The 16188-nt window shown below is 45.8% G+C and overlaps 1 protein-coding gene across 1 annotated transcript; it reads right to left on the bottom strand.

Moving 5' to 3' along the window:
* Positions 1–2612: 2612 nt before the first annotated feature.
* LOC116457062 (large ribosomal subunit protein eL27-like) lies at positions 2613–6891 on the bottom strand. The gene is made up of 2 exons (XM_032753799.1): positions 6815–6891; positions 2613–3029 (listed from the first exon to the last, which is right to left on the bottom strand). The coding sequence occupies exon 2, from the start codon at positions 3006–3008 to the stop codon at positions 2613–2615; it is 396 nt and encodes a 131-aa protein (XP_032609690.1). The 5' UTR covers positions 3009–3029; positions 6815–6891.
* Between the last annotated feature and the right edge of the window lie 9297 nt (positions 6892–16188).

Raw genomic sequence — 16188 nt, 5'->3', positions numbered from 1 at the left:
GTTTGTTCCGTGGGTTCCAGTGTAACCAGGGATGTGTCCAAGTGCCTAAACTTGAGTTTGTTGATAATCAGGCTAGCTGTGGGTAGTTAGTGCAAAATCAGTGTTTTAAATATCATATATTGAAAAGTAATTTGAGTGGTTTTATGTCTAAAAACAGACATCTCAGCCTGTTTTGTGGTTCAGACCCAGGTTCTTTTCTTTTTAAATTCCCTATTACACTGTCTGCCCTTAGCAATTAAAGGATATGAAGTGTGTCATCATATGAAAATATGCACAGTAAGCTTTTTTCAATATATAATCTGTAGGTTCACACACAGTAAGTTTTTTGGACTTGTTTTTTAAAAACTTTCATTTTGCTAGCCAGTATCATAAAGGGCTGTCTGGCCCTGAATGTTTTTATGAAATCCTGCATGGAGGGCTTTTCAAATTGTCTTCGCAGAAGTCTGGGGCCCAATGAATGTCGTGCTTACTCATCCCCAGCACTGAAAGGGCACAAGTGCATGCCATTCCTGGGAAGGAAAAGAATGCAGACGGATGGCATTTCATCCCTGGACTGACCCTGAGGACTCTGCTTGGAATGCTACTGCAGTAGCCTCCGGGAGAGGATGGAAAAGACCTCTCCTCTCTCCCCAGCTGATGGGAGTGGGGTGGGGTGGGGGGAAACAGTAGAGATTGGTGGAGGTGGGGCAGGGGTGGACTGGGAAGGGGCACAAGGGAATGTTCTGGAGTGATGGTAGATGGTAGCCTTGTATATCTTTTTTTTTTTTTTTTTTTTTGAGACGGAGTCTTGCTCTGTCGCCCAGGCTGGAGTGCAGTGGCACAATCTTGGCACTGCAACCTCCGCCTCCCAGGTTCAAGCAATTCTCCCGCCTCAGCCTCCCGAGTAACTGGGATTACAGGCACACACCACCACACCTGGCTAATTTTTGGTGTGTATTTTAAGTAGAGACGGGGATTTGCCTTGTTGATCAGGCTGGTCTTGAACTTCTGACCTCAAGTGATCCACCTGCCTTGGCCTCCCAAAGAGCTGGGAATACAGGCATGGGCCATCGCGCCTGGCCAAATCTTTCTATTTTTTAATTTAAACGGCAAGCTCCGCCTCCTGGGTTCACACCATTCTCCTGCCTCAGCCTCCCAAGTAGCTGGGATTACAGGTGCCCACCACCACGCCCAGCTAATTTTGTGTGTGTGTGTGTATTTTTAGAAGAGACGGGGTTTCACCGTGTTAACCAGGATGGTCTCCATCTCCTGACCTCGTGATCCGCCCACCTCGGCCTCCCAAAGTGCTGGGATACAGGCGTGAGCCACCGTGCCCGGCCAAAAATAAAAAAATTTTTTTTTTGAGACAGGATCTCATTCTGTTGCCAAGGCTGGTGTGCAGTGACGTGACCACAGCTCACTACAGCCTTGACCTGCATTTTGTAGAAATGAAGTCTCACTATGTTGCCCAGGCAGGTCTTGAACTTCTGAGCTTGAGTGATCCTCCTGCCTTGTCCTCCAAGAGTGGTGGGTTTGGAGGTATGAGCCACCGTGCCTGGTTCTGACTCTCTGAAGCCAGACTGCCTCCTGCTTTGCAGCTTACAAACTGTAGGATAACATCCCTCCATCTCCCTTTCCTCGTCAGTAAAATGGCACCATGCCCGGAACCCACCTTACTGGGGAGTTGGAGGGTTAAGGTTAAGTGTCTATTACAATGTAAATATTCAATACATGGAGCTATTACTGTCTATGTGTGTGGTCATTTACATACATCATGTAAACAGAGGGATGTGTGTGTGTCTGTGTGTGTGTGTGTCTGTGTGTGTTTAAACTTAATCTCCACCCCAGGAACAATTAACATTTGAAGTATCCTAAACAGGAACCCAGGTTCCAAAGGTGGCTACATAAGCACTTCAAATGTTTTCAAAATCTATCCCAGAAGGTTTGTTTGAGCAGCACATGGAATGTTAAAAATCATCTTTCAAAGGTGCAATGAGTGGGTACTTGAGGTATGTGGTTGGCTAGAAATATCAAAGAGGCCTCACTCTCACACCTACAGGATATACAAATCCATCAGGCCCAGCAGTATAAACGCATCGGAGCAGAGAACAAGGCCTAAAAACCCTCCACATCACCAGATGGACTGCAGGGTTAGCTGGTCCTGCTGTCTCATTGCATCTTTTTGTTTTTGTTTTGAAAAAGGGTCTTACTCTGTCACCCAGGCTGGAGCGCAGTGGCACAGTCATGGCTCACTGCAACCTCCGCCTCCAGGGCTCAAGTGATCCTCCCACCTCAGCCTCCCTAGTAGCTGGGAGTACAGGTGCGTGCTACTGTGCCCGGCTAATTTTTGTATTTTTAGTAGAGACAGGGTTTTGCCATATTGCCCAGGCTGGTCTCTAACTCCTGAGCTCAAGTGATCCACCTGCCTCAGCCTTCCAAAGTGCTAGGATTACAGGTGTGAGCCACCATGCCCAGCCTGTATCTAACGTAAGAGTAAAACTTTCATGCAAGGTATCGTGTGGAGGCCTGAGGACAGAGTGGGAATCCACCACAAAGTCTAAGAACAGGAAATACGACTATTTTTTTCTTTTGAATTTTTAATGACCAAAACAAAGCATCTAAAACCGCAGCTTCTAGAAGAACCACTTGTTTTTGCCTGCCTTATATCTCTCTTCAAACTTGACCTTGGCCTCTTGTCGGGCCTTGCATTTAAGAGCAGGGTCTCTGAAGACATCCTTATTGATGACAGTTTTGTCTAAGGGGATATCCACAGAGTACCTTGTGGCCATTAGGTAATTGTAGTTATAAATTTTCACAAAAGACTTGATCTTTGACCTCTTGGCGATCTTCTTCTTGCCCATGGCAGCTGTCACTTTGAGGGGATAGCGGTCAATTCCAGCCACTAGAGCATGGCTGAAGGGGCGATCTGAGGTGCCATCATCATTGCTCTTCACAATGACGGCTTTGCGTCCAGAGTAGCGTCCAGCCAGGACAAGCACCACCTTCCCAGGTTTCATGAATTTGCCCATTTTGGCAGCAACCACTCAGGCCTACAGCAAAAAGGCGGAAATTTTGGGCTGTTAACAAAAGTCCAAGGCGCCCGCTGTCGCTGTAAAACACCACTGCTGGGGAGGTGGTGGTGATGGAAGCAGGGAGCTATAGCCCTGTCTGCCTCTAACTGCCAGAAGCTACTGACACCAGAAGGACATCACTATTGCCGAATGGCCAAGTTGACTTAGGTCAATCTATGACATCTTACCAGATTTACTGGAAATTCTATCATAATTACATTATAGTTGACTTACTGGATATTCATGGTTATATCTGGGGGCCTCCTTGCTCATTCCTTAGAGCTGTGCGGGAGCCCAGGACATATGAATTCTGCCGGTGGCCTTCTGTCCACCATGGCTGCTGCCTAGGAGCGCTTTGCCTGAGGTCTATATGTCTTAGTTTGGATTCCCCCAGAAGCAGGCTCTGGATCGAGGATTTGGGTGCAAGTGGTTTATCTGGGCGGTGTTCCCAGGTACCACTGTGAAATGATGGGGAACGGAGACAGGGAAAACAAAGAATCACGAATACAGTAATGAACGAGTGACCATGTGGAGCATGTTTGGAATAGTCCCACAGGAGAGTAAGGAAGTTGGGGTACTGACAACAACTCCTCTCCCCACTAGTTGAGGGCGGGTTGCTCCTGGGAATCTGTTGGTGTGTGCAGGGACTGCAAGAGATGTGGGCAAGGGACCGCCTACTGCAGTTCATAGGGTCCGCTGGGAGATGGACAGCCTTCCTGCCACAGCAAGCTTGGGGACAGCATCTCTGACAAAGCCTCCAAGACAGGCACCTGGCTGGCTTGGTCTAGCCTAGCCAAGCACACTGTGTAACAATCCCCCACCCAGGGGCCAGGCCTCTGCAACATGAGGTAATGCCCAGATATTTAGCTGCTCATCCAAGGGGGTGGTACATCAAAATAAGAAAACAGCCAGGTGTGGTGGCTCACACCCGTAATCCCAGCACTTTGGGAGGCTGAGACAGGCACATCACCTGAGGACAGGAGTTCGAAACCAACCTGGCCAACATGGTGAAACCCTGTATCCACAAAAATTAGCCGGGCATGGTGGTGGGTACCTATAATCCTAGCCACTCAGGAGGCTGAGACAGGAGAATCGCTTGAATCTGGGAGGCGGAGGTTGCAGTGAGCTAAGATCGTGCCACTGCACTCCAGCCTGGGCAACGAGAGTGAGATTCCATCTCAAAAAAAAAAAAAATAGTATCATGGCTAGTTCAGGGTCTTGTCTTTTTAAAGCGAGACCCTTTAAAAAGGGTCAACAGGCTATCTTTTTTTTAGTCAAGGCAGAATTTTTAAATGTGGGGCTGATAATTTTCGGTTTCCACAAATTCTAAGTAATAGTCTCCGTCTTCTTCTCTGAGGCAGCTACAGTTTCTTACCTGTTTATTTTAAAAGAGATTACAGTGGCTTATACCTGTAATCCCAGCACTTTGGGAGGCCAAGGCAGGTGGATCACTTGAGGTTGGCAGTTTGAGACCAACCTGGCCAACATGGCAAAACCCCACCTCTACTAAAAAATACAGGCTGGACGCTGTGGCTCACGCCTGTAATCCCAGCACTTCCGGAGGCCTAGGCGGGCGCATTACAAGGTCAGGAGATCGAGACCATCCTGGCTAATCCGGTGAAACCCTGTCTCTACTAAAAAATACAAAAAAATTAGCCGGGTGTGGTGGCAGGCACCTGTAGTCCCAGCTACTCGGGAGGCTGAGGCAGGAGAATGGCGTGAACCTGGGAGGAGGAGCTTGCAGTGAGCCAAGATCACACCACTGCACTCCAGCCTGGGCGACACAGCGAGACTTGTCTCAAAACAAAAAATTAGGGGCCGCATGCAGTGGCTCTCGCCTGTAATCCCAGCACCTTGGGAGGCTGGGGGAGGGGTGGATAACCTGAGGTCAGGAGTTTGAGACCAGCCTGGCCAACACGGTGAAACCCCGTCTCTACTAAAAATATTAAAAAATTAGCCGGGTGTGGTGGTGGGTGCCTGTAATCCCAGCTACTCTGGAGGCTGAGGCAGGAGAATTGCTTGAACCCAGGAGACGGAGGTTGCAGTGAGCCAATATGGTGCCACTGCACTCCAGCCTGGGTGACAGAGTGAGACTCTGTCTCAAAAAAAAAAAAAAAAAAATTAGCCAGGCGTGGTGGTGTATGCCTTCCTGTAGTCACAGCTACTCGGGAGGCTGAGGCAGGAGACTCCCTTGAACCTGGGAGGCAGAGGTTGCAGTGAGCCAAGATTGCACCACTGCACTCCAGCCTGGGCAACACAGAGAGACTCCATTTCCAAAAAAAAAATATATATATATATATATGTATGTGTATATATATCTATCTATATGTATGTATATATATGTATGTGTGTATATATGTTTGTGTATATATATATCTCAATATGTAATATATATGTATGTATATATCTCATATATGTAATATATATCTATATATCATATGTCTTATATATCTATATATCATATATATAATCTGTAGGTTCACACACAGTAAGCTTTTATATAAATATATATATTTTTATATATATCATCTATATATATGATATATAGATGATATATATATATATGATTCCCAACATTTAACCATTTTGAACCAATACGACACTGCCAACATTTGACCACTCTTTACTACAAAAATGACATTTTCATGTGGTTCAAATTAAACACATGAATTTGAGATTGGGCAGGGGTATTGTTTATACCACATCTCTTTATCTTGCTTTTCTTAGTCTGCATTGTCTCATGGAAATTGCTCTGAATTGAGGTGGAGTTCTAATACATTTATTTATTTATTTATTTTATTTTATTTTATTTTATTTATTTATTTTTTGAGACAGGGTCTTGCTCTGGCACCCAGGCTGGATTGCAGTGGTACAATCAGGGCTCACTGCAGCCTCAACTTCCCAGGCTCCAGCGATCCTCCTACCTTGGCCTCCTGAATAAACTGGGACTACAGGCGCGCACCAGCACGCCTGGCTCATTTTAGTATTTTTGGTAGAGACGGAGTTTCACCATGTTTCCCAGGCTGGTCTTGATCTCCTGAGGTCAAGCAATACCCCCCTCCTCAACCTCCCAAAGTGCTAGGGTCACAGGCGTGAGCCCCCGCACCCAGCCTCTAGTGTATTTTTCCACAGCTTCTCAAAGGGCACGTGCAGGGAATTGTGACAGTCTTGTCTCAAGCTCATTCCTCACTAATGCTTTCAGCTCCCTCCTACCTCAACAGAAACTGCCTGATTTCTCCCCAGTCCTGCTTGCGGGCTGCCTGTGCCTGCCCTTTATGAAGGGGCATCATTCTTAGATTCCCAAAGCCTGGGGTCCATGTCTAAAATGCCCTTCCTATTTCTACCAGGGAATCGAGTCTCATCCTGTCTTGGGGCTTCTGGGTATGGGGCTGATTTTCCAGAACTCTTGAAGATTTGACCCACACCGCCCCTTGCTTCACAGGAAATGGCAAAACTAACTAGATGATTATGTGATTCAATCCTTAATGTGGAGTTGGAGTTTTTATAAAATTTAAAAAAAACTCTGCACAATGCCTTGAATATACAAAGCACCTCTACATTCATCTCAGTTCAAGTCCTGCCAAGCCTTTGAAGCACAGTAACATTCTCAAATGTGCAACACCACCCCCAAATCGTTCACACTACAGAGCACTATTCAGGAAAGAAATGTTTCGTGATTTTTTTAAAAAAATGAGTGAAAAGCCAAAAAATTAAACAGCCTCTGTTTATAGTAGGTGGTAAGAAAAATGTAACGTAACACATACCATTCCCTGCCTTTTGCATAACCAGTTTGATGCATAGTTCTACTGTGCGAGGAGAGTCAAAACTTGCTGGTTTTCTTCGTAATAACATAGCACATGCCAGGGAATAAGGGCTCAGTGTGTTCTAGGCACAAGGAGAACTTATTCTGGACTGACTCAAGCAGAAAGGAGCCAAATTGTCAAGACAAAGAGCAGCTTAGACACGTGAATTCCAGCGCGACAGCCATGGCTGCTCCGTTCAGAGATGTAGTTCTGTAGTTAGGCCCCAACGGCTCGCATTTTTGGGTGCTCCTCTACTTAAATCAGGTGGTCGAAGATATTCGTGGCTCTCAGAAAAAACAGGCTGGGGAGAGGGAAGTTGTCCCGCAGCTGCAAGTTTCTTTGAGGCCTCTCTTTCCATTTTGGCTGCTGGCCAAATACTCATTTTAACTAGGGACCTACTGTAGGACACAGAAGTGATTGCCCAGGCGTGGTAGCCCTGCTGTCTAATTTTCACTCAGTAAATACATGCCGAAAAAGCTAATTCAGGAGGGTGAATTTAAACCATTAGGTTCGAGATTTGTTATATTATTATAAAAAATCATCTTTAATATTTGTGGATAGAGCCATCACCAGAGATAAAAAGGGCAGTTTGGGCCGGGCATGGTGGCTCATGCCTATAATTCCAGCACTTTGAGAGGCCAAGGTGGGAGGATTGACTAAGGCCAGGAGTTCGAGACCAGCCTAGGCAACATAGCGGGACCCCATCGCTACAAAAACAAAAACAGAACTAGCTGGGTGTGGTGGTGCAGGCCTGTAGTCCCAGCTACTCTGGGAACTGTGAGGTGGGAGGACTGCTTAAGTCCGGGAGACCGAGGCTGCAGTGCACAGAGATTGCACCATTGCACTCCAGTCTGGGGGACAAAGCAAAACCCTGTCTCCCAAAATAAAAACCAATAAAAAATAGATAAAAGGGCAGTTTTATTAATAAAGAAGATAGGAAAGAAACTCCTTCCGAGCACTGCGGATCTAACCCAGCACTGTCAAAGGAGGCTGTAGCTCTGGCTCCTCTTTCTGCACCAGTCCAGGCTCCATGGCGCATGGCCCACCATTCTCCCGCAGTCCTACCTGTTCCAGGGGAAGTCTCGGCCTCCTTCTTCCCACACCCAGGCCCTGTACCTATGCCCTCCACCCTCCCAACCCGCCTCTGTTATCCCTCAGGAGCCTTTTGCTTTCTATTATGTTCTGTCTCCGAGTCCTTTGGTCTCTACAGACACCGCCCGTTCAATGTGCCCTGGTCTAGCCTATCTCAAAACAAAATGCATGCCTGGATCCTACCTTCCTCTTCAAACTACACTCCCCACCCCCATTCCCTGTCTTCACCAGCCGGACAAACTTATCATTTATTTATTTATTTATTTTAAGAATAATCTAGCCGGACGCAGTGCCTCATGCCTGTAATCCCAGCACTTTGGGAGGCTGAGGCTGGTGGATCACCTGAGGTCAGGAGTTCGAGACCAGCCTGGCCAGCATGGTGAAACCCTGTCTTTACTAAAAATACAAAATTAGCCGGGTGTAGTGGTGCATGCCTGTAATCTCAGCTACGTGGGAGGCTGAGGCAGGAGAATTGCTTGAACCTAGTGGGTGGAGGTTACAGTGAGCCAAGACTGTGTCACTGCACTCGAGCCTGGGCAATGAGAGTGAAACTCCGTCTCAGAAAAATAATAATAATAATAATAATATTTTTATGTGTTTATTTTTAGAGATGGGGTCTTGCTATGTTGCCCAGGCTGTACTTGAACTCTTGGGCTCAAGGGATCTTCCCAGCCTCCTGAGTAGGTGGGACTACAGACATGCACCATCGCGCCTGGCCAGCCAAACTCCTTAAAGCAGTGGTCCCCAACCTTTTTGGCTCCATGGACTCATTTCTCAGAAGACAGTATTTCCACAGACCAAGGAAGAGTGGGGGTTGGGGTGGATGGTTTTGGGGTGAAACTCTTCCACCTCAGGGCCGGGCACGGTGGCTCACGCTTGTAATCCCAGCACTTTGGGAGGCCAAGGCAGGCGGATCACAAGGTCAGGAGATCAAGACCACAGTGAAACCCCGTCTCTACTAAAAAAAATACAAAAAAAAAAATTAGCGGGGCGTGGTGGCAGGCGCCTGTAGTCCCAGCTACTCCAGAGGCTGAGGCAGGAGAATGGTGTGAACCCGGGAGGCGGAGCTTGCAGTGAGCCGAGATCACGCCACTGCACTCCAGCCTGGGTGACAGAGCAAGACTCCGTCTCAAAAAAAAAAAAAAAAAAGAAACTCTCAGATCATCAGGCATTAGTTAAGATTCTCATAAGGAGTGTGTAACCTAGATCCCTCGCTTGCACAGTTGACAATAGGGTTCCCGCTCCTATGAGAACCTAATGCTGCTGCTGATCTGACAGGAGGCAGAGCTCAGGCAGTAGTGCTCCATCACCCGCCCCTTACCTCCTGCTGCGCGGCCTGGTCCCTAATAGGCCACGGACTGGGGGTGCCTTAAAGAGTCACCTTCATTTGAGTTTTTACTGCCCCATGTCACTCACTTGTCAGTCCACTCCAGGCCACCAAACCCAAAGGACAGTGTTCGGGACAAGTTCTCAGCTTGTCTATCAATTAGAACTGAGTGTGACAAACCAGGAAGGAGAGAATAGACACGGGAAGGCTCCTGTCAACGTCTGTCAGACCCAGCTTGGCTCCCTCCGTGGCCAGCTCTGTGGGCCACTGCCTTCTTGAACGACTCTCTTCTCCTGGTCTCCATGATCTTGTACCTCCTGGTTTCCTTTCCGTCCCTCTGGCTGCTCCTTCTCGGCCTCCCTGGGAGAATGGTCTTTCTCCCACCCTCCGTCGATCTCTGTTCACTCTTCTTTTCTTTTTTTTTTTTGAGACAGTTTCGCTCTTGTTGCCCAGGCTGGAGTGCAGTGGTGCCATCTCGGCTCACTGCAACCTCCACCTCCCAGGTTCAAGTGATTCCCCTGCCTCAGCCTCCCAAGTAGCTGGGATTACAGGGATGTGCCACCACACTCGACTAAGTTTGTATTTTTAGTAGAGACAGGGTTTCTCCATGTTGGTCAGGCTGGTCTTGAACTCCCCTCAACCTCAGGTGATCCACCTGCCTCAGCCTCCCAAAGTGCTGGGATTACAGGCGTGAGCCACCCCGCCTGGCTGTGTTCACTCTTAACCCTCTTCCTGGTGGAGGTGGCCTTCATTACTTCGTGTGCACAAATGACCTCTAAATTCTTACCCCCTGCCTATACACAGATGACCAACTAATCTCATCTCCTGCTTCGACCCATATCACAAGACTCGAATGTCTAAAAGCACTGCAAACTCAACACATTCAAAATTAAACTCATTTTATTCTCTCCAAACTGGCTTCTCCTTCAGAACTCTGTGTCTTATAAAATGTGTGTGCCGTTCGCTCAGTTGTCTAAGCTAGAGATCTGGGAACTATTCTAGATGTCTTGCTTCCCCTCACTCCCTAGCCCTAATTGACCCCCAAGGTCCACTGAGTCCACCTGCTGCCTGTCTTGAGTCCTTCCACTTCTCTCCATCCCACTGTCACCACCCTGCCGTCCTGTGCTGTCACCTGGACTCCTCTATCAACTTCTCTGATCGCATCCTTCCTGTTTCTCTCCAATCTGAGCCCCACTTTGCAGCCAGAATCTTTCTAAAATGCCAACCAGATCATGCCACTTACATACAATTCTTTAAGCCTCTAGTTGCCCTTAGGATAAATATGACTCCTCAGCCCCTCAGGTCCCAGACTAATAGGACCCTTCATCACTTGGCCCCTGCCTGCTTCCACATAAGAAAATCAATCATTAGAAAAAGCTTGAGAAAGGAACCGAAGGATAGAAGCTACGGTGCATTCTTCAGCATCAGTTTTCAGGCAAGTAAAGGGGGTCTCATGGTAAAGCAATATAATCAGACCTTGGCTTTGACCTCGTACTTTATCTCAACTTTTATACTAACATAATACTAGTTTTATTATAAAGCTTTTATCTAGTTTATTGCAGCACTATTTATAATAGCAAAGACTTAGAACTAACCCAAATGCCTATCATGATAGACTGGATAAAGAAAATGTGGCACATATACACCATGGAATACTATGCAGCCATAAAAAAGAATGAGATCATCTCCTTTGCAGGGACTTGGATGAAGCTGGAAACCATAATTCTCAGCAAACTAACACAGGAACAGAAAACCAAATACCATGTCATGTTCTCACTCATAAGTGGGAGTTGAACAATGAGAACACATGGACACAGGGAGGGGAACATCACACACTGGGGCCTGTTGGGGGTTGGGGGCAAAGGGAGGAAGAGCATTAAGACAAATACCTAATACATGCAGGGCTTAAAACCTAGATGATGGGTTGTTAGGTGCAGCAAACCACCATGGCACATGTATACCTATGTAACAAACCTGCACATTCTGCACATATATCCCAGAACTTAAAGTAAAATAATAACAATAATAAACAAAGAAAAGATTTGGGAACCAAAGAACTAACTGTTGGGACCTTCAAGATGCAGACATTTAATTTTATATGTGTCAATGAAGTATGCACGAAAAAGACAAAGATGAAACAGTGTGTAGTATTAGGAAAAATTGTCAACATGACCCAGCAAAATTCACAAAAAGAAAAGAGAGAAACTGATTATTTGGTTTGCACTAAAGTGGACTAATTATGGGTTATTTCTATAAACTGCCAGTCATGTCTAGTTACCCTATGGCAAAACAATGATTATCATTAAACATTAAACCATTAAAAATAAATAAATAAATATTTTATCTATTGAGAACTCCTATTTTATTTGTTTATTTATTTTTAGAGATAGGGTCTTGTCATGTTGGCCAGGCTGGATTCAAAGTCCTGGGCTCAAGCAAGTCTCCCACCTTGGCCTCCTGAGTAGCTAGGACTATAGGTATAGTCTAGCTATGCACCTGGCCAGCAAAACTTATATTGATGTCGTTTCTCTTGCAGTAAGTATCAAGAGGGGAAGTTGAAATACCCATTTGTTGACTAGATATTACATATAAATACTTGAGTATTTTAAAAAGTAGTCCATGAAAGGTGCATAGTACAATGTTGGTCATAGGGAGTGCTTAGTAAATGTTGACTTTTTTTTTCTAAAAACTATTTTTATTTCTAGAACTACTTCCTTGTGTTTGGTAAATGGTAAAGGAGAAAGAAAGAGTGGCTTTTATCAATGATCGGTTTTCCAAGGAAATTACATTATGCAAATACTTTATTCTTTATCCCATTTAATAGAAATCAATGTCACCCCTCCATGTTAGCCATTTTTTCTTTCCTATTAATTACATCACAGATCTTATTCTCAGAAATAGATCAAATCAAACTGAATTTTTCTTTGCACTCATACTACAAGAATACATTTACAAAAATCTCATAAACACAAATCATCATAATCATAATAATTATATAGTGGGCCGGGCGCAGTGGCTCACGCCTGTAATCCCAGCACTTTGGGAGGCTGAGGCCGGCAGATTGCCTGAGCTCAGGCGTTCGAGACCAGCCTGGGCAACACAGTGAAACCCTGTCTCTACTAAAAATACAAAAAATTAGCCGGGCCTGGTGGTGGGCGCCTGTAGTCCCAGCTACTCAGGAGGCTGAGGCAGGAGAATTGCTTGAACTCGGGAGGCGGAGGTTGCAGTGAGCTGAGATCGCGCCACTGCACTCCAGCACTCCAGCCTGGGCCACAGAGCGAGACTCTGTCCACCCCCCCCAAAAAAAGTCAAAATTCTAGTTTAATTTACATAAATGCATAGAAAAGTAGCAGGAAAACATTCCCAAATGTTAAGATAAGTTATCTCAAGGCAATGGATTTATTGGTCATTTTTTTCTTCTTTTTATATATTATTTTATTTTTATTGACACATTAGATGTTCATATATTTGGGGTTATATATATATTTATTTATTTATTTGAGTTGGAGTCTCCCTGTGTCACCCAGGCTGGAGTGCAGTGGCTTGATCTCAGCCCACTGCAAGCTCTGCCTCCTGGGTTCAAGCTATTCTTCTGCTGCAGCTTCCTGAGTAGCTGGGACTACAGGCACTTGCCACCACACCCAGCTAATTTTTGTATTTTTAGTAGAGATGGGGTTTCTCCATGTTGGCCAGGCTGGTCCCAAACTCCTGACCTCAAGTGATCCACTCGCCTCAGCCTCCCAAAGTGCTGGGATTACTGGCATGTGCCACCACACTTGGCCTCTTTATATATTTTTTAATTGAACTTTTTCCCTACAATGAACTTGTGAGTTAGCTATTGATTTTTTTCCCTTTGGTTGCAAAAGAGAGAAACCCAAATTGATTATGCTTTAACCAAAGGGAGAAGTTATCATGAGGCTCCTGTTCTATCTCAGAAACTCAATGACAGGAAACAGCAGGGCCTCCCCAGTTACTGGAACCAGAAATGCAAATGCTGCCTACGTTCTTTCTCCATCCCAGGGGCTTCTCTCAGTTTGTTTACTCTGTTTCCTCCCCACTTTCTCTCTGCATCAGTTTTCCTTGGTCCAAGTGAGGGAAAATGTGAGTCCTAAAGCCCCTGACTTAAAATGTATAACCCCGGACTTTCAGGTCTAAATCTCCAGAGTAAGGATTGAGAGTGTCTCAGCTGGGATAAGTACACGGCCCTGAGCCAGTCACCTGCAGACGGGCAGAATCATGGCGCACTGACATGGCGGCTTCCATGGTAATCATGTGGTGTGCATGTGTGTGTGTGTGTTCTGTACACACACATACATGTACTGTCCACACACACACACACGTACCCCCCACACTATTTACAAAGCAATAGTCTTCACAACATGGAACTTTATTAAAATTAGAAAAAAACATTTTAAAAATCTCATAAATTGTTTATGATAACATTGTAAATCAGCATTTATTTCTACCTCTCATTTTTAAACACCTAAACTCATACTTTTTTTTTTTTTTTGAGATGGAGTCTCTCTCCCTGTCACCCAGGCTGGAGTGCAGTGGCTCGATCTCGGCTCACTGCAACCTCCATCTCCCGGGTTCAAGTGAGCCTCCTGCCTCAGCCTCCCGGGTAGCTGGGATTACAGGTGTGTACCACCATGCTGGCTAATTTTTGTATTTTTAGTAGAGATAGGTTTCCACCATGTTGGCCAGGCTGGATAATATACTCATTCTTAATTAGTGGTCTCATAAATTCTCTCTACTAGTCACAAAATGTAGAGAGTATCTTCTTCAACCGTGTCATTTTAGAGAGGATAAACTCAAGCCCAGAAGGGTGAAATGACTTGCCAAGCCACCTCCCAAGGGGGTTCACAGAATGTCCTATAAGCAGCTTTTGTGCCAATTGCATTTCTTCTCCCCTGCCCGAACCACCCATCCTTCCTTCACCCTCTCCACACCGAGCGTGGGCCCCAGGACTATTCAGAACAAAGTCTTGAAGCACAGTGGACCTGGTGGTCCCACAGCACTGCTGCTCTATTCAGCTGCATTTCCTGGACGCCCACTGGGTCTCTTCAGTCTCTTTTCGTGCGTAATTAACTCTAACTCACAGATCATAGGCAGGGCAAAGGTATACTGGATGGGGGTAGGCGTGTTCCAAACAAAGGGAGCCTCCTACCTCCAAATGTTACAGATTGTTCATCTGGGAGTCCAAATACCTGAACATATACCTCCATGTATGTATTTTTAGTAGAGATGGGGTTTCTTTTTATTATAACATTTTATCAGCAGGATGGAGACCAGGCATGGTGGCTCACACCTGTAATCCCAGAACTTTCAGAGGTCAAGGGAGGAGGATCGCTTAACCCAGGAGTTTGAGACCAGTCTGGGCAACATAGGGAGATCCCATCTCTACAAAAAATTTTAAAAACAGCTGGGCAGGGTGGTGCAAGCCTACAGAACCAGCTACTCAAGAGGCTGAGGTAGGAGGATTGCTTGAGCCTGGGAGGTCAAGGCTGCAGTGAGCTGTGATCACGCACCTGCACTCCAGCTGGGCAACAGAGCAAGACCCTGCATCAAAGAAAAAACAAAACAGGATGGCAAAAATGCTGATTCACAGGAAGAAAAAAAATTACTCGGTAGGGCAGACGGCCTCTAACATGGCTCCCAGGGTTCATGGCTGTGTAATCTTCTCTATCTTCTCTCCTTGTGTATGGGTGAGCCTAGTCACTTGCTTCTAACAAATAGGACATGACGAAAGTGATTAGATCACAGAAGACTGTGATGTCTCTCTCCCTTTTGTGGAGCCCTTGGTTCGAGAAAGAGAAGCTGTCATTTTGTAGAGCTGCGCTATGGAGAAGTCAACGTGGCATGAAAGTGATGTCTCCGGCTGACAGCCATTGAGGACCAGCGGCCTCCCAATGGCCGCATGAATGAGCTGAGAAATGGATCCTCCCCCATTTGAACAGTGAGCCAGAATCCTGGTCTACAGCCCCACACCAAACCTTGATTGCTGTTTTGTAAGAGATCTGGAGCTAGAGGATCTGGTTAGGCCATCCCGCTTCACAAAAACTGTCCCACAGAAACTGTGAGATCATAAAAATTGTTTGGTTGTTTTAAACTACTAAATTTGGGGGGTAATTTGTTATGTAGAACAGTTGGCTAAAACAGCAGCCACCTCATGTTGAGAACATGTCGTAAATTTCATGAAGGAAGGTTACTTCTTGCTGAGCTGGAGACTAAGCTGAAAGCGAAATTTAAAGTGGAAAGATCTTGCAAGAGCTGACAGATCTAGCAGACCTGTGCCTACACATCTGGTGGTAGGTAATTTTGCCACAGTCCTTAGTAGATCACCAAGGATTTCCTAATACAAAATGTAATCTATTTTTATTTTATTTTTCATGATTCTTTTGGAAACATGGTTCTTTTTAAGGAAATGGGTGTGCATTGAAAATTATTTCTGTGGCCAGGCACGGTGGCTCACGCCTGTAATCCCAGCACTTTGGGAGGCCGAGGCGGGCGGATCACCTGAGGTCAGGAGTTCAAGACCAGCCTCAACATGGAGAAACCCCGTCTCTACTAAAAATACAAAATTAGCCGGGCGTGGTGGTGCATGCCTGTAATTCCAGCTACTCTGGAGGCTGAGGCAGGAGAATTGCTTGAACCTGGGAGGCGGAGGTTGCAGTGAGCCGAGATCGTACCATTGCACTCCAGCCTGGGCAACAAGAGCGAAACTCTGTCTCAAAAAAAAAAAAGAAAAAAAAGAAAATTATTTTTGTTTTGTCAACAGAATTGTTAAATAAAATATAAGTCACTGGGCATGGTGGCTCATGCCTATAATCCCAGCACTTTGGGAGGCTGAGGCGGGAGGATCATTGGAGTCTAGGAGTTCAAGATCATCCCGGCCAACATAGTGAGACCTGTCTGT

The sequence above is a fragment of the Hylobates moloch genome, unplaced genomic scaffold, assembly GCF_009828535.3.
Source record: "Hylobates moloch isolate HMO894 unplaced genomic scaffold, HMol_V3 SCAFFOLD_17, whole genome shotgun sequence".
Taxonomy (NCBI): domain Eukaryota; kingdom Metazoa; phylum Chordata; class Mammalia; order Primates; family Hylobatidae; genus Hylobates; species Hylobates moloch.
The sequence above is the reverse complement of the archived record's forward strand: the minus strand, read 5'-3'. Positions and strand labels throughout refer to the sequence as shown.

What these genes read in the sequence shown, in the direction of transcription:
- LOC116457062 (XM_032753799.1), bottom strand. Translation starts at nt 3,008, where the DNA reads ATGGGCAAATTCATGAAACCTGGGAAGGTGGTGCTTGTCCTGGCTGGA.